Source organism: Hemibagrus wyckioides, linkage group LG19 (genome assembly GCF_019097595.1).
Source record: "Hemibagrus wyckioides isolate EC202008001 linkage group LG19, SWU_Hwy_1.0, whole genome shotgun sequence".
NCBI classification, from domain to species: domain Eukaryota; kingdom Metazoa; phylum Chordata; class Actinopteri; order Siluriformes; family Bagridae; genus Hemibagrus; species Hemibagrus wyckioides.
This window is the reverse complement of record NC_080728.1, coordinates 10,733,225-10,755,437: the sequence shown is the minus strand read 5'-3', so window position 1 is coordinate 10,755,437 and position 22,213 is coordinate 10,733,225. Positions and strand designations below refer to the sequence as shown.

Below are 22,213 nucleotides of genomic sequence, written 5' to 3'. Positions count from 1 at the left end.
GGAGGAACCAGAGCAGGGTGGCAGTTGATGCAGTTGGATTTCCAACAAAAAAATATCAAAATAAAAGTATCATACTCATCTATTCCCACCAATAAAACAAACATAAAGTTTAATCTTCGTTAAAGCCTAATTAGGGTAAAATCCTTCAACATACTGAGATGTGCCCCCCTGTACCCTATTTACAAATCTATTTTTCATTTGAATTCCCAAGTTACATTTTTATAATTACACTGAAATACATCAAAATGCATAAAATGGTATTTCATGGTTTGATTTTGTGCACAACCCTTCAAATTAATTTATAATAATCATATATTAATAATTCTATTTATTTATTTATTTATTTATTTATTTATTTATTTAGCAAAATTTGTATATGATTGTGAGGAGCCAAACTTGAAATGGATTACACCAAAAAATGCTTTTTTAATGGCTGATTATTCTAAAATATTAAACCATGCACACATTTCAAACCACAAAATGCAATGTCAGTGTAATGTAAACCACAACTGTGGGTTGTTGATCGGAAGATTGGGCTTCAACCCCCAGCACCACCAAACTGCAACTGTTGGGCCCTTGAGCAAGGCCCTCAAACTGCCCATGCTCCAGACCCTGCGCTCTGACCCCAACCTTCCAAGGATGGGATATGTGAAGAAAGTGTTTCACTGTGCAGTAATGTACATGTATCACGGTGTTACATGTATAACTCTCTCATCCGTTAGATTCAGGGTCTGCTCAGTTACTCTCACTATTGCATATCTTGCCATTACAAACAGACTCAATTTCATTGTCACTTTCATGCTGCTCTTTGCACAATTACTTAGGTATTTGAACAATTAATTCTATTTGCACTGTCACTTTGTTACATATAAAATTGCACATCAAGGGCGGCACTGCAATTAACCTCATTTCTCCTATTAATCTTATTTTATTTCTATGCTTCTTATATACTGTAGTTGTTCTTAGCATTGCACTATTAAGTGTAACTGGTCAGTTATCATATTACCCTGTGTATACTGAGTATATGTAAGATATGCAGTGTGCAATCTACAACCTGTCTTTGTTTTACTGTCTCTATTGCTGCTGGATATCTGGAATTTTCTTCGGGATCAATAAAGTATCTATGTATCTGTGTATCTATGTATCTATCTATCTAGTGACAAAGGCAACTAAAATGTCACATACAACTGCAAACAAAAGCATAAAAATGCATTCATTAATCATCTCCGGTACCTCCTTTTTTCAGATCAGGGTGAATCCAGAGCTATCCTGGTAGCGCTGGGTGCAAGGCTGACATATTCACCTTGCATAGGACACATGTCCACTTCTGGGCAAAACAAAATTCCACACAATCACCCAAACTCAGGATTGAACCCAGGATTTGTGAAGCAATGACATTCACTGCAGAAATGTGTCAGCAGCATAAATGTTCAGATTTGTACATTTTTTAAATTCTGACTGTAGTGACACATTTCTCATTTCGTAAGTCTTAATCTAGGCAGCAAGCCGAAGCAGTTCCTCACAGCTCCACGGTGTAGGGTTCAGTTCTCAGCTCCGGTTACTGTCTGTAATGTTGTCCATATGGATTTCCTGCAACTACCTCAAGTTCCCAAAAACATACATGTAAGTACTCTAATTTGCCCCTAGAGGATGGATTCCTGCCTTTATGCAGTGTACCTGGTGTAGACTCCACTCCACTGTGTAGGTGTAACAGATTCAAGTTCACCTGATGTACCATAGCAGATACAGAATACCCATAATGCATTATGGTGTTCAAAAGAGAGTATTCTTCCATTTCTGACAAATTCATGTATCATTATCATGTGATCATTATGTTTTGCATTTTAATATTAAACCATAATATTTTATTAAGTTGCTAAGATTATGTACCTGTAGGTACCAGTAAAGCTTCTCTACAACATTTATTATCATTAGACACTTCAGAAAAAATGCATTATACTTATATCTCAGTGGGCCTGTTTTTAAAACTTTTCCAAAACTGGACGTTTGAACAATTACAATACCATTTACATAATTTGTAAACATAATGCATTTTCTGCATGGACCCAATTCTAACCGGGTCAAGCAGTTATTAATATTTATATATAAACATGTTATTTTGAAAGTACAATCAAAGCTACAGATCCAGAATAGAGCACATAAAGGTTTTATTTGTCATTCAGTACAACTTTCATATCAATATTTATTTTCACAGGTAGGGAATACTGTGGTAACGAAACTCAGATAAGCTGTATGATGCAGTCTTTATGTAATTACATTACAGTCCTGGTAGTAGATGTAATATGAAACATCATATTTTGGGGGGAGCAAGTGAACCAATATAAAATGCTATAAAATTAAAGGTTGTAGTTCCTCCCCTCAACACTAAGAAGTAAAAATTGTATTTATGAATTGCATTTCAACTTCTCAAGTCACACTATACTGCCAAAGGTTTTGGGACACCCCTCCAAATCATTGAATTTAGGTGTTGTTTATCAGGGGTTGGGCTTGGCCTATATTGAGTCACTGTCTTCACTCTAATTCATCCCAAAGGTGTTCTATAAGGTTGGGGTCAGGACCAGTCATGTTCCTCCACACCAAACTCACTCATCCATGTCTTTATGGACCTTGCTTTGTGCACTGGTGTACAGTCATGTTGGAACAGGAAGGGGTCATCCCCAAACTGTTCCCACAAAGTTGGGAGCATGAAATTGTCCAAAATGTCTTGGTATTATGAAGCATTAAGAATACCTTCCACTGGAACTAAGGAACCAAGCCCAACCCCTGAATTCAACGATTTGGAGGGGTGTCCCAAAACTTTTGGCAATATAGTGTATCATGAGGACTAATAAATTTTCTCTGCTCCTTGAAGGATCTGCATTAAAACATAATTAAGATATAAAGAAAACCAGGCAACAACCCTAGAGGTATAATGTATGGCTGTAGGTCTTTAAAGGGCTTAGTGTATCTGTGAAGGAAGAATCAGAACCCAATTGAAAACTATTTCTTTGGTGAGAGACACTGGCTTTTCTGATGCACTTTTAAAGTATGTGCCTGATTAAAAGATTTTCCACAGCCACATTTGAACGGCCTTTCCTGCGTATGCACCAGCATGTGTCTTTTCAAGTGTGTATTGCAAACAAAACCTCTTTTACAAATGCTGCAGTTGTAAGGCCGCTCTCCCGTGTGTATTCGCATGTGGACGCTCAAATAGCATGTCTGTGTGAAGGTCTTGGAGCAGAGCGTACAGCGGAAAGGTCGCTCTCCCGTATGATAGCGCATGTGTTTCGCAACCTCGCCCTTGGTCAGGAACGTCTTGGCGCATTTAGGGCAGCTGTATGGCCTCTCTCCCGTGTGGGTCCGGCGATGTCTGTGTAGTGTGGACGCTCGGAAGAACATCTTCCCGCAGAACTCGCAGGGAATGCTCGCTCCTGTCGTATGCTTTAGCGAATGACTCTGGAGAGCGTGACGGGTTTTAAAGCGATTCTTGCACTGAGAGCATGTATATGGTCTTTCTGATTTGTGAGACACTGAGTGCCTCTGCAGACTGATGTTGCTGTTGAAGCGTTTCCCACACTCCTCGCACAGGAAAGCCTTGTCCCCGGTGTGAATTTTTGCATGTACAGTGAGTGCACTGCGCTGTTTAAAGCTCTTCGAGCAATAAGAACACTGGTAAGGCCGCTCCTCGCTATGTGTCTTCATGTGTTTAACTAAAGCCTTGAGGTCCGTGTGACTTTTGGCGCACTTGGAACACTGGTAGGGTCCTTTGAAATTATGGACCTTGAGGTAGTGCTCCCTCAGCGAGTCGAGCCGCTCGAGAGTCTCAGAGCACAAAGTACAGGGATGCTTGCTCTCCTTCTCATGCGCCAAAGTATGCCTTGCTAGTTCACTTTGGCTCAGGCAGTATTTACCACACTGAGAACACTGCAGCAGATCTTCTCCCCAATGAATGTGCACATGCTTCTGAATCTCAAGCAGTGTATTGAACAAAGCATCACATTTCACACACTTGAAGCATCGCTCACAGCTTCCACAAATCTGCTTGTGCTTTATTAGTGTTCCCGCATCTTTACAATTCTTCTCACACCGACTGCAGGTGAGAAACGAATTGCTCTTCATGGATTGAGCCGCATTCCCCTGTTGTTCTTGCTCATCCATACACACAGATTCTTGATGTAAAGCATCTGCAGAAACACCAGTCCCAGGTTCAGCTGCGTCAGACTCTTGCTCTGTGGAAAGACACTGTACTGAACTTGTGCACTGATTTTTCCCTTCACAAACATCCTCATGTTTTTGGAGGTTGTAGGAATACTTGAAGCCTTCACCACAGTGAGAGCATTTATGAGGGTGGATGGATGAAGGGGATCTCAAGAGGCATCTTGAGTGCCAGTTGACCGGGATTGAGCTTGGACCATGTGTGGGCTCTGATACATCACTCATGAACATCACAGAGCTGGGCTGAATTCCAGAGCCAGGACTTATAACTGGATCTGAACTTTCTGTTTTCTCACTAGAGTTGTAGAGATCCTGACATGTTGCTTCATTTACCTCAATGTTTTCACTTCCATCCTCTGTGACTGCGACCTTTCTCCGGTACACCACCACGTAATCTTTAGGTGCACAGACACGCTGCTGATGTCTCCTCAAATCAAAAGTGTACCTGAAGGTCTTACCACAATTCCGGCACAGAAAAGGACGATCGACTGTATGAGACACCTGATGTCTTCTCATATCCGAGCTTCGACTGAACGTCTTGCCGCAAGTGGGGCATGTTTTACAGACCGGTACTCCTCTGTAGGACCGAACCTTACTGACAGGGCTACTCTGGTTTTCTGAGTGATGAGGTGTGCTCACGATGTCCTGAGGTGTCGTTTCTTCTTTAGACACATAAAGCCGCTTGTATTCTTCTGGATGGTGAACGATGAGGTGGTGGTGCAGCTGGATCTCCTCACCATCCTGGAAGGAGCACAGAGAGCAGGCATATTGCCCAGGTGCCTTTTTCACTACTGTATCTAGGAAAAATGCAAAGGTAAGAAACACAAATATTGGACTTAGTAACAGTACAGTGCAGAGATGGACAAATCACCAGGTTTGTATTCATCATAACCCCTTTATTTGTGACTCATAGATCATTGAAAGTCTTTACCTCTTGTCAGCCAAGCACACAAATGTTCATTTGGCATGTCAATTTGTTAGCACAAGAATTAAAAACGAGTGAAAATGCATGTAGCCATAAAACAAATAGGCTAGATTTAGTTTCAGGTCTACAGTTGAGTCTGAATTTAAGATTTTCTGAGCAAGTCATGAGGCAAGAACCTTGAAGCATTTACTTGCTTGGTGGCTTTATGTATTTTACCTAATGAATTGAGTTTAAACTGAAAAGCACAGGAGGATTTAACAGCATCTCTGTATAAGTGAAACCTTCTCCAGTGCTCAGGCTGCTTTCACTCTAGACATTTTTTTCCTAAACTGTCAGCACATGTTGTAATCTCATTCCAGAAATAGAAATCATTCTTATCTTTGTTGTTCATAGCTCTTGACAGACAGGCTAGCTGGTACATTGGGCAAGATTATGTAAGTAGCAAAATTAGTACGGTTACAATGTGCATGTTATTTGAGCCACCCTTTTTAATAACATAAAAGTGCTTTGGTAGTAAGCTCAAATTAGCTTATCAGAACTGCATGGCAAAAAAGTTATGACCTAATGGTTTAGTACATATAAGCATGAAAAGTGACTAAATACTTACATTTCTTCTTTAACTTTGGAACAATGCTGGAGATGCCATTTTTGAGTCCTATTGGCCTAGAAAACAAAACAAATACAATTTTATATTACATACACACTATATACAGTTTTATAATTTACAATTTTATATTACATACACACTATATACAGCTCTGAAAAAAAAAAGAGACCACTGCCCAATCTCCAGATTTGAACCCTATTGAAAACCTCTGGAATGTCATCAAGAGGAAGATGGATGGTCACAAACCATCAAGCAAAGCTGAGCTGTTTGCTTTTTTGCAAAAAGAGTGGTATAAAGTTCCCCAACAGCAATGTGAGAAACTGGTGGAGATCATGGAGCCAAAACATGCAAATCAGGGTTATTCCACCAAATACTGATTTCTTAATGTTATTTAGCCAAAGCATTAACACAATTTGCTTACAAATAATTTGCATTTTGTTTTATTTGAGTTATTAAAGCTCTGCAAATACTGCATGATCTTGGGTTATTTTGATGTGTTGTCATTTCCTTTAAATATACCAATATAACAATAGCTATATTTTGAATTTAGGAGAAATATTGTCAGCAGTTCACAAAAAATGAAATAAAACTGTTCATCTCACCAGTACATGAACCTGTAAGAAAAAAAAAAAAAGATTATTTTGCAGTGGTCTCTTTTTTTTTTCCCCCAGAGTTGTACATACTGATCAGCCATAACATTATGCCCACAGACAGGTGCATAACACTATATCCTCATTACAAGCACCTGCTAGTGGGTGGAGAAAATGGGCAAGCGTAAGGATTTGAGTGAGTTTGACAAGGGCCAAATTGTGGTCAGTATCTATCAAAAGTGGTCCAAAGAAGGAATAGTGGTGAACCGGCGACAGGGTCATGGATGGCCAAGGACCAACACAATATTAGGCCTAATGTTATGCCTGATCAGTGTACACGCAAACACAGACAGACTGTGTTAATCTACTTATATACATATGTATATATGTTATATTCCAAAAAATTAAAGGGACAAACAATTAAAAGAAATAAACTGACATATAAATTACATACTATTACTATTGTTATTATTACTATTATTATTAGTGTAGACATACCTGTTAATTGATGCACCTGGAACCATAACATTTTTCTCTTCCTGCTTTTTACTGCATGATGTTTTATTCTGAGGATCCTTCCTTGGTCGGCCACAGCCTCGTTTTCGTGGTCCAAGGTTAAAAGTCTTAGAAAGTTGTGTATCAGAAAGATCAAGCCTGTGCAGTTTAACAAAAGGCTGTTTGATTTTGTACAATCTGACCGACTCTGCTTCCTCCGTCTGATTCTTCACTATTCCCGTCTCTTCTCGAGGAGTTAGGGATTCCTCTCTGGCATCAGCAGCTTCCATGTCCACAACACTGACTTGGACAAGATCTTCCTTTTCAGATCTTTCATCCAAAGTGTTCATAGTGTCCACAGATTCGACCTCTTCCGTAGAATTGTTAGTGTCTGCTGGATCACATTCTTTCGATTCTTGTGCATCGTACTGTATGCTGTCATCATTTTCCTCAGATAGGTCATTCTGAATGTACTGGGCAATAACAACTGACTCTAGCTGGACCTCTTGGCAATATGAAGGGATGTAATTAAGCCCTGACTCTGACTGAGTGTCTAGAGGTGTCTGTTCTCTGAGAAGAATTTGTTCTAATTGAGGACTGCTGAGACAGGAGAGTATGCAATCATCAGGAGAGGTGGAAAACAACTGTGTCAATTCTGAAAAGAAAAAAAAAAAAGGAATTAAAGATACAAACATTAAATATGTGGGGAAAAAAAACCCTTAGTAACAGCTTTTTGAAAACAAACATTTCTCCTGCTCTCTATATACCGTATATGGAATCTTGACACAACAAAGGAAATGGTCAGTTTCAGGTCAGAAAAATGAAAAATGATAACCTTTTATTTCTGCATTGGCTTCTTTTTGATATTTAAGAATGTTTCTCATTTGCTGAGGTTGTGAGAGAGACTGAACACATTCCTCCATGACTGTAGGGGCAGTGCTGAGCATATGGGCAGCCTGGGAAGAAAAAGACAGAATAAAACAGAGAATATTGTCAAACCCAAACAAGTTTAATCAGCTTCTTAATCAACCGAGTGTGAATTAGGTTATGAATACGTGTGTGCAGTATACTGCTGATGAAAATTTCCAATGATTAGTGATGAAACAATAATATTTGCATATTTATTAAAGCCATAGAGTGTATAATGCCTGAGCTTTTGACCAACAGATACATCCACGTTGGCACTTTTTACAGGCTATGTGCTCTTAAACTATTGAAGCTTGGATTTGATTCAGGAGCTCAGTCAACTAGGTCATTAATAAGAAGAACTCACTAATAACTGTAGTGTATTCACACTATAACAAAACAACAAAAATAACAGACCCCACTTTTAGAACCACTGGTCTAAGCTACACTGTCTTTCTTAAGTATTCAAAAAGCATTATGTTTGGCAGAAATGACCAACCCTGCTCAAACATGGTGGTGGTTGCTGCGTGTTGTACAAATACACTTCATTAGAAGGCACTGGGAAATGGGTCAGGGTTGAGAGTTTGGCCAAAATGGTTGTAAAAGGCTTGAGACTGGGGCTGGGCATTCTAACAGGACAAATGACCCTAAGAATACTGCTAAAGCTCTCTGGAATGGGTCAAAAACTTTTTGAATAAGAACTATTAAGGCCACCTCTTTTTCTAACAAGAAGACAAATGATAAAGCCCTTATCTAAAAAAAATGCCGCTTTCTACAACACAATTCATTCCCTGCTGATGTGATTTAATCTTGGCTAATGGTTTAAATAGTGCTGATTACTCAATTGAATAGAATAAACACATGATTTAAAAAACTTGACGCTACTACTTCTATATCGTCTTCATACCTCCTCTAGAGTAGGCTGTGGAAGAGCATTTACTAGTCTAGACAGAAACAGCCACATCAGCTTCTGTAACGCCATACTGAACTTCACGCCATACTGCAAGGGATATACATCCTATGAAAAGGAAATAAATAATTCGAGATTAAAAAATGCACATTAAAAAAAAGCAGTATCCAAGTCTTTAATAGAACAGACTTTAAATAGTAAATAGAAATAGTACACAGAAGACTCTGTATCTTTCACAAATATTGCTAAGGCTGAAATAATGCAGTTCTCACCTTAAAGAAAACGCTTCTCTCAGCTGGATCCTTCATTAAAATCTGCACCAGAGCCACAAAGTTTGCTCCAGATTCTTCCACACGTGTATCACCTGCCTATAAAAGAGCAACTCAGATTATGGACTCATGGTTCATACATTCAATGTAATAGCTTGTACAATGCTACATTGGTAACAAGAAGCTTGCCCTTGTAGAAAACACTAAAGGGACTTCAGCTGATTAACTACATTTTGTGTAAACTTGTGTAGACTTCTTTAATGTATTCCAAGAGTCATTTCACATGATGTTATAAAAATAAATGGCATGACATGAAGTCTGAATAACAGATGTCTGACCTCCAGTTCCTTGTGAAGTGCAACGAGGGTCTCGATCCGCTGTAAATTGGCCTGAACTGTATCTGGATCAGCCGGAGACTCCATGGCACATAACTCCAGAACAAGCTGAAAAAGGATAGACCAAGAAGATCACAGGACTGACTAACTTACAATTTTGTTTGGTCAGAAGATATTGAATATTGTCTTTGACGGTAGTGCCCGCTGTACAATATATTGTTGATATGGTGAATTTTTTAGGAAAAGATCTAATGTTAGTGCTTTGTAAACAAAAGATGTAAAACTCTAACTTTAGGTTTTTAAGCCAGATTCAAACCTGATACCAATGCATCAAATCCATTATTATTATTATTATTATGGTTGTTGTTGTTATTATTATACTATTTGGAGTTTAAGCAAATATTTGTAGCAATCTTGAGTAAATTATCCTTGTGTTAAGTTTTGCCTATTTCTGTTTTTCTTTAACTACCACACACTTCTTACATCACTGCTTTAACATCTTTGTGCTGTGACAGAATTCTGGCCCGGTGTGCATGCCTACATCTTTGAAATGTTTCATGGCCTTCATCAATCCATTCATTTATCCATTTTCTGAACCCCATATTCTCTGCAGGATTGTGAGAAGTTTGGAGCTTATCCCAGAGGATTCGGGAAAAAGAATTGGATGACCAAACTGGCTTGAGCTAAAAGACTCACAAGGCTAACATCTAAAATAATCACTCTGGACAACCGTGGTGAGCTGAAAAGCATCTCAGGATGCACAACACCAGGGGATGTGGTAGCTTAGTGGTTGAGGTGTTTACTAATCCAAAGGTTCCCAGGTCCACCAAGCTGCCAGTGCTGGGCCCTTGACCCTCAATAAAAATGCGACAAAAATGTACGTCACTCTGGATAAGGGTGTCTGCCAAATGCAACACATCAAACCAACTGACTTCTAGGTTTGTGCAGTTTTGGTGAGCTGGTGCTCACTGACCGAAGATGAAAACAGATGACTTTTCGCCAGGATCCTCTGCTGAATGTCCTGCAGTAAGGTTTATCTCACCTTTGCTCTGAGACCCATGGTGAGCTGAGTCTTCTGTCTGTAACTCAGCAGATCAGGCAGAGTGTCAGTGATGAGAGACACAAACTCCTCCAGCATGCCGTAGTGTGTTACCGCTTCCTGTTGGATCAGGTGCCATCCAGCTGCAGACAGCAGCCTGAGAGGAGACAGCAGACAGCGCAGGAACAGAGCACTACCTAAACACATACACACAGTAGAGACTTTCAACACTTTTTAATCCAGACTAGCTAATCATGATCAATATACACTGGGAGTAAACACAACTCATTTACCTTCTTCCTGAGCCTGCATCTTTACTCCTGTCTGTTTTTACTGCAGCCTTCTTCCCAGATGTCGAAATTTCTCATAACACACTTTCGAAAGTATTCATAGCTAATGCTCTGCTGGGTTTATTGCATGCTTCTCCGTTTCACACTCGAATGCTTTGCTGTGGGTTTCAGTCTGTTACCGAGCGCCCTCTGCAGGTATGGAGCAAAAAATCAGCATCCTGAAACTTGTTTTATTATTGTCACTACTGCGCATGTGCGAAATAGCTGCAACAACACCATATAGCATAATTGAACATATATAACAGAAGAGAAATACAATATTGCATATAAATGCCGTCAGTACAATAAAATTTAGCCAGAGGAATAAAGAAAAATATTATGAAGGTGACATTGTAAATATTACCTGTCTATTTCAAATTTGCAGATAATATAAGAAGTCCTGAGAGCTTTTATATACCATATTGTAGTATTGTTTAAATTCGTTGATAAAATGAAATAAATTTGGTGTATATGAAGCTTCCCAATTACAACCAGTAATTGAATAATATATGCTTTATCCTGGACAGCATGGTGGCTTAGTGGTTAGCACCGTTGCCTCACAGCAAGAGGGTCCTGGGTTTGCGTCCCAGGTTCGAACAGGCAGGGGCCTTTCAGTGTGGGGTTTGCATATTCTCCCCATGTCTATGTGGGTTTACTCTGGTTTCCTCCCACAGTCCAAAAACATGTACATCAGCTTGATTGGTAATTCTAAATTGCCCATAGGTGTGTGGTTGTCTGTCTCTATGTGTGACCCTACGATGGACTGGTGACCTGTCCAGGGTGTACCCCTGCCTTTCGCCCTATGTGCACTGGGATAGGCTCCAGCAGACCCCCGTGACCCTAATTAGGAATAAGCAGGTATAGACAATGGATGCTTTATCCTTTTCTATCCCATAACCATTAACATATATCATTATATCAGACCCACCCAGTTTAACAAGTGTATTACGTTTTCTTGTAATGAAATTCTCGACATCAACCCAAAATATCTTTGTACAAATGCGATGAAAAAATAAATGACAAATTGTTTCTTTATTTCATTACTACACAATTCACAGGAGTAGTCAATATTAAGTTTAAAACCTTCCAATACATGTTTATACGAAACTTCCTTTAATTTATTATTATATCATTATAGTACTGACAGCAGTATTCAGTAGTATACGGACGCATTTCCGCACATGAGCAGTACAAATCGTGACAATTATCCAAAATATATATTTTCAATTCATATTCAGTCAATTCACGCTTCTATATCCACTCACAGAATTTCCCCAAAAGCAATTTTTCTTTTAGTTCTTTTCTTGAACTCAACACCACTCTTTGTGTCATAACCTGTAATTGCATTGACACAAAATGCTTTCATTCTTACAAACATTTCTCATTCAGATTATATCTTACATTCGACTTACAGTTTATCTCCTTTTCTACAACTGAGCAATTGAGGGTTAAGGGCCTTGCTCAGGGGCCCAGCAGTGGCAGCTTGGTGGACCTGACAGCCTTCCCATCAGTAATCTAACTCCTTAACCGCTAAGCTACCACATCCCCTGTTTCTACAGCTCAAATTTTAAATCATTCATGCAACATTGCCTGAGTGAGAGTATTGTTATACTTAATATCAGCATGCCAATAATTTGGATCACAGGTAATCACAGCTGTGCTGAATGCTGATATCCATAGAAAATAAAAATGAGTAATACAGAAAGTAATACTGACTGATATTTAGGTCACAATTTAGCCTAATATTTAATTTTTGCTCCATCACTAAAATAGGTAAATAATTAAATAATAGGTATGAATAGTTAAATACCCTTGGAATGCTCCAATCAAATTATTTCACTGGAAATAACAGCTGTTTAATTTGTTTACATTCATTCATCTTTAGAGGTTGCCTTGCCCGAGTCAGGGTGGCTTTGGAGTCTATGCCAGAAACACTAGGACCCCCACATTTATACACATATTCAAACCTAGGGCCCTTAAGCATAACCAGTCCACCTGGTACATTTACTTTTCTTACATTTGGCAGACACCGTTATCCAGAGCAACTTACATTTTATCTGATTTTTATACAACTTAGCAATTGAAGGTTAAGGGCTTTGCTTAAGGGCCCAGAAGTGGCAGCTTGGTGGACCTGGGATTCAAACTCAATCTTCCGATCAACACCTTAACCACTAAGCTCCCATCCTAACCACACCTTGACAGCTCAAGACAGAACGCTGGTGCTGTGAGGCAGCAACTCTGCACCTCTGTGCCATCCAGAATGCAAGGCATTTAAAAAATATTAGAAATGATTCATGTGAATGTCCTTATTGTTTTCATGCCTATAACAGGGATGCTAGTCAGTGTCATTTGGTCTATTTCTATGCAAAGTATCAAACAAAACAATCTTGTTATTGTGAAATGCATCACATAATCTCATACTCTTATCCAGAGCAAGTTACATTTATCTGATTTATACAACTGAGCTGTTGAGGGTTAAGGGCCTTGCTCAGGGGCCCCACACCGGCTTCCGGTCTTCCAACTCCTTAACCACTGAGCTACCACATCCTTTATTTATTTAAGTAAACAAAATTGAAGGAAAAAAATTAGATTATTAAGCAAATAATAATATATACTGTAGAGATATCTCATCAGAACAACAAATACAATTCTGAAGTATTCTTTTAAACGGCCTCACAACAGATCTGTGTAAAGATCAACATCTTTATTGACAAATCTGTTTCTTTACACTTTACCTGGTTTACAATATCCAAGAAAATGTTAAGCTCTCACACACATGCACAAAAGAACACAGCATATAATTTTACACAGTTATTCATCATCTAGCAAGTATAAAATCACTTTTTTTTCTGCACCAAAATTTGAGGCCTTGTCTCAAAAGTGGTTGCAGCACACTCCGCCTTCGCCCTTGGCTGCATTCGCCATATTGTCTTGTGGCTACGTCCGAAACCACACCCTATTCACTATATAGTGTGCTGCTCTCGGAGTCCGCCATTTTGTAGTCGAATCACAAATTCCGCTCCCTACGTTAGGAAGTGTGCTACTTGGTGCCCCAGGGCGCATGCGCAGTATCATCTCTTGGCCGTACAACAATCTACTGCAACCAACGACAGCTAGTAAAACAGGACATTGAAGCAGAAACTCAGCGGCTGTTCTTCATCATCATGATGGGTATGAGTTATTCTTTTCTTCGAAGAGCTATAGACGTGTCGTATATGGCGGCAGTGTAAGCAGGACGTTTATAAATCCAGTAGTGCGTTGGTAGCACACTTGACGGTCAGTTAGCTAGCAGATAAGCTAGTGGTGTTGATCGAGGCAGTGTTTGGTCATTTATGTTCCTATTCCGTTGCATTGATACTAAACCACTGTTTGCAGCTATTAACTCACGTTCACGATTATCCGAGAAATCGTTACAAGAAAAGCGCTAATGAACTAGCAGACGGATACTTGGATACAAAATCCTTCCTGTTTTCTGCACTAAAGGAGAGAGGAGCAGAGCGCGGGGCAGAGGCGCTTCTCAAATCTTTCGTTGCTAAAATCACTTTATCGCTCGGTTCTTTTGGCGGTGAAACCTAAAAAAGTAGTGTCCCTTGTAGCGAAGGCGAAGTGGCGAGGGAATGGTTTGAGACAGGGCCTACATCTTTGAACGTTGTGCTCTCCGTTTGTTTTGGTATCATATAAAGCTTGCGTTAACTTTTCTATTAGCCTAACATATGAAATAATGTAATAATGATACGTTACATAATTCTGGCGCATTAAAAAATAGTTATTTTTTTACCGACGTTATCGGATCTCACCCGTTTTCTGACAAGTTCCTCCTTCGCGCTCGGGTTCTTTTGCAGTACATCATTATGATTGGCTGATGGAGTGTGAGTGTGAGAGTTATAGCCAATCTTAGCGCAGGAAGACTTGTTTACCAAAATACGGGTAGGAAATATCGTAAGTGTAGCGCGCTTGGTATAGTGTCCGCGCATGCGCATTTGGTGTCTACTAGTACGGCAACGAGCGACCGCTTTCAGGAGAAAAAGTTCACCTAAATTATTGGAGCGCATAATGGGTAAAACTACATTTTTGCTCCATTTAAGCATGTTTTTACTAACGTTTATGAGTATTATACCTCTTTTTAAACTTTGATTAAAACACTACGGCTTTAGTATTAAGTACTCTAACTTTTCTTGTAACGGGCAGTCGCGATCATTAACTTTTCATTATTTCTTTTTATTATGAGGTTGATCACTATCCATTAAATCTATGTTCGTACATTTCAGTAATTCTCCTGTGTTCTTCTACATAATCGGACAATGTGGCCAAATCTGCAGTATGGACAAACGTCCTAAATTTGGCGGCGAGTTTTGATCAGTAGTGTTAACTGTCTGTCAGTGGGAATGCAGTCCGTTTAAAAAATCACATGCTTAACGATACGAGTAACCAAAGTTGTGTTAAAATGTACAGTTCTCGTAATAATTTGTTTTTACTTTTTAACCTGTTACTTCTGCCATCCGGTATCCCGCCGCCCTGTGTCGTCCAATCAGCGAGCTGCTCTTTAATACGAACCTGTAATTTATCCAATCATAAATAAGCAGGCGGGATTCTTCGGTTATAGGCGTGTTAAATAAGGCGTTTTTACGCGCTTTTAATCTCGGACAGTCTGCGCATGCGTATTTCTATGGGAAACAGCTATAGTGAAACGCCTGGGTCAGTATCTTTGGAAGACACAATGGTTACCAAGTACTGCCTATTTAGATGTATTAAACATGTGGAATGTATTTAATCTATGTAACCTCTTATCTTTTATAATAAAACGTTAGTTAGAAGTAGTAGGAAGGTTATCAATGTAACTGCGTGTGTTATCGCGAGATTATGGCGCGTGATAATCTCCCTAGTTTAATCTATACAGATATTTAGTTAATGCTTTTGTTGGGACAGATGAATACACACACAAAAAAAAAAACACGTGGTGGTGTTTGGGGTCCATAGTGTCATATCAGAACACAACCTTGTGGGGGCAATAACATTCCTTTACAAGTATGCCTTATACATTTTGTTTTGTTCTCTCCTAAGGTTCTGTCCCACCAATTTCCTCACTGCGCTTACTGGTTCCACCTCTACGGCTCATGTCTGCCTTTATGTGGAAAATTGCCCAACAGCAACATCTGGAGCATTATGGAAAACTAGAGGAATTTGTCTCTTTAGTTACAAGGCTTGTTCCAGAGGTGTTGACCAGCAGACAGAAGGCCACACTGGTAATGGGTCTCAGAGCAAAGGTGAGCAGAGACGGACACCATAAGAGTATAGATCATTGCACAGAAAAGGGACATACACTATATTGCCAAAAAGTTTTGGGACACTCATCCAAATCATTGAATTCAGATGTTGAATTCACCGGAATTTAATGATTTGGAAGGGGTGTCCCAACACTTGTGGCAATATAGATCATTAATAATAAGAACTCACTAATAGATGTAGTGTAATTACACTGTAGCAAAACAACAAATATAACACTTTTTTTTGTTGACCCCACTTTTAGAACCACTGGTCTAACCTAGGTCCATAAAGACATGGATAAGTGAGTTTGGTGTTGAGGAACTTGAGTGGCCTGCTCAGAGTCCTGACCTCAACCTGATAAAACAACTTTGGTATGAATTAGAGCGGAGACTGCAAGTCAGGCCAAAATTGGGACATCTGCCTTTACATACACATGAATGTAATATGGAGTTGTTTGTGAGGTTGTGTCATTTGTGAGGTCAGGCACTGATGTTGGACGAGAAGGTCTGGCTCACAGTCTCCGCTCTAATTCATCCCAAAGGTGAGGTCAGAACTTTGTGAAGTTCCTCCACACCAAACTCACTCATCCATAACTTTTATGGACCTTGCTTTGTGCACTGGTGTGCAGTCATGTTGGAACAGGAAGGGGTCATCCCCAAACTGTTCCCACAAAGTTGGGAGCATGAAATTGTCCAAAATGTCTTGGTATGCTGAAGCATTAAGAGTTCCTTTCACTGGAACTAAGGGGTCAAAAAACACCTGAATTCAATGATTTGTGGGGGTCTCCCAAAACTTTTGGCAATATTAGTGTAACTGGGGCATGGTGTTCAAGAAGAGACTGATTTTCTATGTACTGCCTTTTTTTTTTCCCCTCAGATGATTCTTGAGATGTGCCGAGGTGAATTGCCAGCAGACCTTGAGACAGTAAAGTCGCATATCCAGAGGATTCAATCCTCTCATTCATCAAAGGTTAGCAGGTTTTGAAAAAATGTATAAGTTGTTTAGCTGTAGCTTAACTTATTGTGATGACTGAGTAATGTTGCTTGGCAATATTGTTTGTTCTACTCCTATTAATAAAATGCTTTTTGCCTTCTCAGGGAATTGATACAGAGGCAGACATCTTGCAGGCAAACCTTTTAACACTTGTCCTGGGTCTGCTGGAAGATCCTGCCAAAAAGGAATACTTCTTTCAGGTCAGTGCATGTCACGCTTGATTATGAACAGAACAGTTACAGCAATTCTGTGTGGCAAGAAAACAAACACATTTACATAACGATTCACGTACCCTGTTAGGGGATCTAGTTGTGATCTAGATATGTTCATAAGATTGTCTTTGGTCATTTATACAAAGTAACACATGATGTTTGAGTATTTTTTTTGTCTAAGAAAGATAAGGAAGCAAAATATAGCACTATTTATTCTCAGTGGGTCTCTTGGATTCTTTTATTTTCTGGCTACAAATTTTTATTACAAAATTTTTTTACAAAGATACTAAGGTGAGTGATGGTACATAACAGATTGCTGGTGCCTTGCTGCTGACATTTGACCCGTATGGTCTTTGTTTTCTTTGCGCTGGAGGAATTAGAGGCCCATAAATGACCTGATCATTTGTTCATTTGTAAATTGCTAAATTAGTATCTAATGTTTGCTTTAAAATTAAAACTAGCTGAAACATGCATACAATTGTAGCTGTATATATTTTAGCTGTATATCTCTTGCCCTGTGAGGGATCTGTTTTAAGACACACAATTATCTATACAGCTCTTCTAATTATTGTTTTTCTCATACGAGAAACACATTATGTAAGGTTGACCTTAGTGTTGTATTTAACCTGTAAATCATATGCCAATGCCGGGTAACCAACTAACACATGGTACATTGCATGGTTCACCAGGATCTGGAAAGTTATCTGTTGCAGTGAGTGGTGTGACTGCACACTCACACTCATACATATTCACTTGCTCACACCCACTTGAATGTAAAAAGATTCCATTTGTGTTGTGTGTCCCGATGCACACCACTGCTCTAGACTAGTTATTCACTATATGTGACGCCAGTGTAGTATAGAAACTCATTCAATGTACTGTATTATATCATGTGTGTTCTAGGAGGTTTTCCCACACGAGTATGGTCCAGAATTTGATCAAGCACTGCAAGTCCTGGTTGGCCATTTTCTCTCGAGACTGGAACAGCTGCTGCCAGTACCCAGCTTCAAACAGGTAGGACCATGTTCACAAGCTTCACTGTAGATTTGTGCAGTACACCACATTGCTGTCATGCTTCAAATGTGCGAAACCTATGGTATTTTTATTCCAGACTTCATCTTGGCTCAGTGCCTGCCCCTGGGAGTGGAACGAGTACCTGGAGTCTGTGTGTAGGACGGAGAGTTTATTACCTTTGATGCAAATTGGCATTTGTGGGACGTTGGAAGATAACGGTAAGGTTTATTCTGTCTGTTACAATTAACACACATTCTTCACTTGTCATTCTTTAATGTCTTATAAATCATTAATGCTCTCTGTATTTACCTTTTTAGCACTCCCATCGATCGTGGAAGACAGAATCCTCTCCTCGTTGTCCCTAACCGACATGGTGATAACCACCCAAACGCAGCCTCCCTCCCAGGAGCCTCAGGACGAGGACAGGGAGAGTGCCCCAGAAGATGTTGTCCAGGATGAAGATGTCAGTTCAGGTCTTGATGGAACTGTAGCTGCAGAATACGTAAGAGCCAACGATGGTGCAATGGAGGAAGATTCTGAGAGACAGACCTTTGAGAGAGAGATCAAGGAGGCTATTAAACATTTGGAAAAGGAGAGCGACTTGTCAGCCGAGGTGGCCGGGGGTCTGCAGAGCACAGGGGTGCCAGGGATTGACTCAGAATTGAAGACTACTAATGAAACAGATGAAACAACAGATGGCATATCTGAAGCAGTCCCTGCAGTAGAAGATATTGCAGCTGAACAGCAAACAGTGATTCCCAGAGTTGCACACACAAAGATCACTCAACCACTGGAGGTTTCACACTCTGCAGCAAACCGAGGGAGTGATGAGGATGGAGCTGACCAATGTGATCCGCAGCAGTAAGTCACCGAAAATCTAAGCCACTTTTATTTTTTTTCTTTTCAATATATATGTATATATTTTATTATCAATATTCAGCGTAATGTCTTTCTTTTTGTAGGACTCTTTTGGAGGAAGCCACTCCAGGAGGTGGGTACTGGTGTATTGTTGTGCAGTAACTGCCATTTTAATATTCATAAAATGCAGACAGGGACCTTTTCAGTCTCTGTAATATTTGCAGCATTGAATTCTTTTATACAACCCAAACGGCAGTGTTAAAATGTAGATGTTTTAAAATTAGCCATTAGCAGCACTTTTATTTAAGGTTATACTAACATTAGCATTAAAGCTAAAGTGCATGAATTGTATAGATGTTTATGGTTAAATAAAGAACAGAAATCTCAGTAAATCTAAGCACAAGCACCAACACTGGCTAGAAGATTGACAACGTTTTATTCTAGTGATCTGGGTCAGGCCGTATCACATCACCCCATGTTGAGAATGTTTGTGCCAGTTTCATTTGTGTTTTTCAAGCTGAAGTTTTGTTCTAAGCCCTCCCTTGTGTTTTGCAGAGGTAACTGATGAAGCACCAGGGTCAGAGCAATCTCCCAGAACTCCACTGGCAGCCGACTCCCCAAAGATACCTATTAAGAGTTCTTACCTTTTTGGCAGGCTTTTACACAAGTGTCTGAAGTGTGGCAAGCGTTTTGCTTACCGCTCTGAGCTCCACAAACACCAGGAGAGTCACCGACTTGCAGCATCTATCAAGTGTTGTGAATGTGGGCAAATTTTCAGAGATTCGAAACTCCTGGCTCTGCACCGGCAGAGAGGCTGTCGTATGAGGACGTACAAATGCATCAAGTGTGGGGCAGCCTTCAGATCTCTGTCAAACTGGTACAAACACCAGCAGGCCCACAAGGTGGTCTGCACACACAAATGCCCAGAGTGTGGGAAGGTGTTCCAGAGTCTCACAGGCTTAGTGGCACACAGACGAGAGCACATGGGTCCTGCAGTAAACGGCATTTACACCTGTGACAAATGTGACATGACTTTTGGCTCATATCGAGGCAGAGTGCTGCACCAGAGGGTCCATACAGATAAATCCAAGCAGCCTTCTCGGAAGGAGCGTGAACCGGGGAAGTGCCGTTTCTGCGACGAGTCGTTCGTCCTGCTCAGCGATTTGAGAGTGCACCTGAAAACTCACCCCGAGTACAGACCGCATCAGTGCGACCAGTGTGGGAAGTGCTTCGCTCTGCACCACAGTCTGCTCGCGCATCTCTCAAATCACACGGGAGACAAGCCATACCTCTGCACGCAGTGCGGCAAGCGCTTCTTCAGCAAGGTCCAGCTGAAATCACACATGAGGTGTCACTCGGGCGAGCGGCCACACATGTGCCCTCACTGCGGGAAATGCTTCTCACTGCTGGGCAACCTGAACATCCATGTACGGATCCATACTGGCGAGAAGCCCTACTTGTGCCGTCATTGCGGAAAAGGCTTCATCTCTGCTGGAGAGCTGCAGGTGCATGAGCGTAGTCACACTGGTGAGAAGCCATACTGCTGCAGCATTTGCGATAAAAGATTCGTGGTGTCGAGCCACCTGACGGCTCACAAGCGCGTCCACACGGGAGAGCGCCCGTACTCCTGCACTCAGTGTAACAAGACCTTCATACGGCGATACGACTGGAATAAACACATGTATACTCACTCAGGAGTGAAGCCCTTCCCCTGTACTATCTGCCAAAAGAGCTACACACGTCGCACACACTTGAACAGACACATGCAGAGCCATGGTGCTGGCCATTAGTAACATCAGTCTGAATGACCGTATGTCATACAGAAGTACATACTTTACATAAGGACATTCCAGTGCAAAGTTTCAAAAGCACATTGCTTATATGTTTTGTTTGACCAAATGCAGATATAATTAACCAATAAATGTTGGCCTTCTAGTTTATCAAAATACTGTGTGTGTGTGAATATCTGTTAACCTGTCTCAGGAATAAGAGATTTGAAAGATGGTGCTATAAATACAGCTAGATGGAAAAGAGATGGAAAAATAGTTAAAATGACCAAAAGTGTATAGAATTTTGATAGAATGATTTCAATCATTTTCATTTATGTTTTGTCAGCTTTTTTTTTTTTTTTTGAATTAATTGAAAATGTATGCATTGTAAATTTTAGATTTAGGTTAACATTAATCTTTTTCTTCTATTATCATAAACCTGGATATAAATTTCAGGTTGATTTTCAATCTGGTGGTTAATAATATGTAAGATTTTTGTCATTTTTTTATTAAAACAAAAAAGGAAGAAAGTGTATTGATAATGATTGTTATTCCTGAGGTCATTCTTATTTAGACTGATATATTTGTTATGGTGGACAATCAAAACAATCCCAGATGAAGGTCGTAGATTTTAAACGCTAAGCCTTGAATTGCAGTGCAATATAAATGAAAACAATATATATCTGTTTTTGGTAAAATTCAGATTCGATTTTTTATTTGTGCAGCAAGTGAAGACATCAAATTATGCAAAACTATGCAAAATGTATTGTATTGTCATATTGTCCATATTTTTCAAATTCCTCGCTGCTTCTACCTGAACAGAAATGTCCATCAATAACAATGATTTGACTATTTCAAGTCCATATTTACAGAAGCACTATAAGTTACTATAAATTGTTGCTATATCAAGGCTCATGTGGACTGGAAGAAGGACCAATCTAGGCCACTAAAGCTGATGAACTTTTGTGTCCCAAAGAAAGAAAGAGAGAGTGAGAGAACCACAGTTCTGCTTTACCTCGGTTAAAGCACCAGTTACAGTTAGAAGGTGAGCTGGTCAGTTTGTTCATGTATTCTGCCACTAGCTGTAAACCTGAGCCGGTACAGGTATTGTAAACTATGCATAAAATAACCAAAAAAAGTTAACATTTTTTGCTTATGAGTACTCAAAATGCTTTCTCCACAAAATGATTTTATTCATTTTATTTTGTTCAGCTTGCTGATCTGTCAAAAGCTGATCATCTGGCAGGATGAGCTGGTCATTACCATCTTTGCCAACTGGGAAGTTATGAAGTGAGTGTTGTTGCTGACCTTCAGCTGCTCTCTGTTCGAGGTCACCACAGTGGATCATCCGATCTGCATTTTGTCACAAGTTTCATGCCTGATGTCCTTCCTGACATAGCCCTCCCATTCTATCCTGCTTGGGACTGGCACTGAGAGAGGGAGAGAGAGTAATTCAGCAAATTTTATTAGTTGAGTATAGAG

The 22,213-nt window shown here is 39.9% G+C and overlaps 2 protein-coding genes across 5 annotated transcripts; one reads left to right on the top strand and one right to left on the bottom strand.

Annotated features, from left to right (window-relative positions):
* Positions 1–2,160: 2,160 nt before the first annotated feature.
* Positions 2,161–14,528, bottom strand: LOC131370150 (zinc finger protein 493-like). Of its 3 annotated transcripts, XM_058417269.1 has the most exons (11): positions 14,418–14,528; positions 10,585–10,770; positions 10,295–10,488; positions 9,256–9,360; positions 8,921–9,016; positions 8,646–8,756; positions 7,668–7,788; positions 6,836–7,487; positions 6,350–6,361; positions 5,748–5,803; positions 2,161–5,012 (listed from the first exon to the last, which is right to left on the bottom strand). In XM_058417269.1, exons 2-11 carry the CDS (start codon positions 10,601–10,603, stop codon positions 3,001–3,003), a joined length of 3,378 nt encoding a protein of 1,125 aa, XP_058273252.1. In that variant the 5' UTR covers positions 10,604–10,770; positions 14,418–14,528; the 3' UTR covers positions 2,161–3,000. The 3 variants fall into 3 exon arrangements, with proteins under 3 accessions (XP_058273252.1, XP_058273253.1, XP_058273254.1); XM_058417270.1 differs by lacking the exon at positions 6,350–6,361 and having other exon boundaries at positions 2,162–5,012; XM_058417271.1 differs by lacking the exons at positions 10,295–10,488; positions 10,585–10,770; positions 14,418–14,528 and having other exon boundaries at positions 2,162–5,012; positions 8,921–9,012; positions 9,256–9,338.
* Positions 13,634–21,198, top strand: LOC131370151 (zinc finger protein 23-like). 2 transcript variants are annotated; one of them, XM_058417273.1, is made up of 9 exons: positions 13,634–13,791; positions 15,682–15,884; positions 16,762–16,854; positions 16,983–17,078; positions 17,994–18,104; positions 18,202–18,322; positions 18,422–18,965; positions 19,067–19,095; positions 19,518–21,197. In XM_058417273.1, exons 1-9 carry the CDS (start codon positions 13,785–13,787, stop codon positions 20,750–20,752), a joined length of 2,439 nt encoding a protein of 812 aa, XP_058273256.1. In that variant the 5' UTR covers positions 13,634–13,784; the 3' UTR covers positions 20,753–21,197. The 2 variants fall into 2 exon arrangements, with proteins under 2 accessions (XP_058273256.1, XP_058273255.1); XM_058417272.1 differs by lacking the exon at positions 13,634–13,791 and adding an exon at positions 14,529–14,677 and having other exon boundaries at positions 19,518–21,198.
* Positions 21,199–22,213: the final 1,015 nt, after the last annotated feature.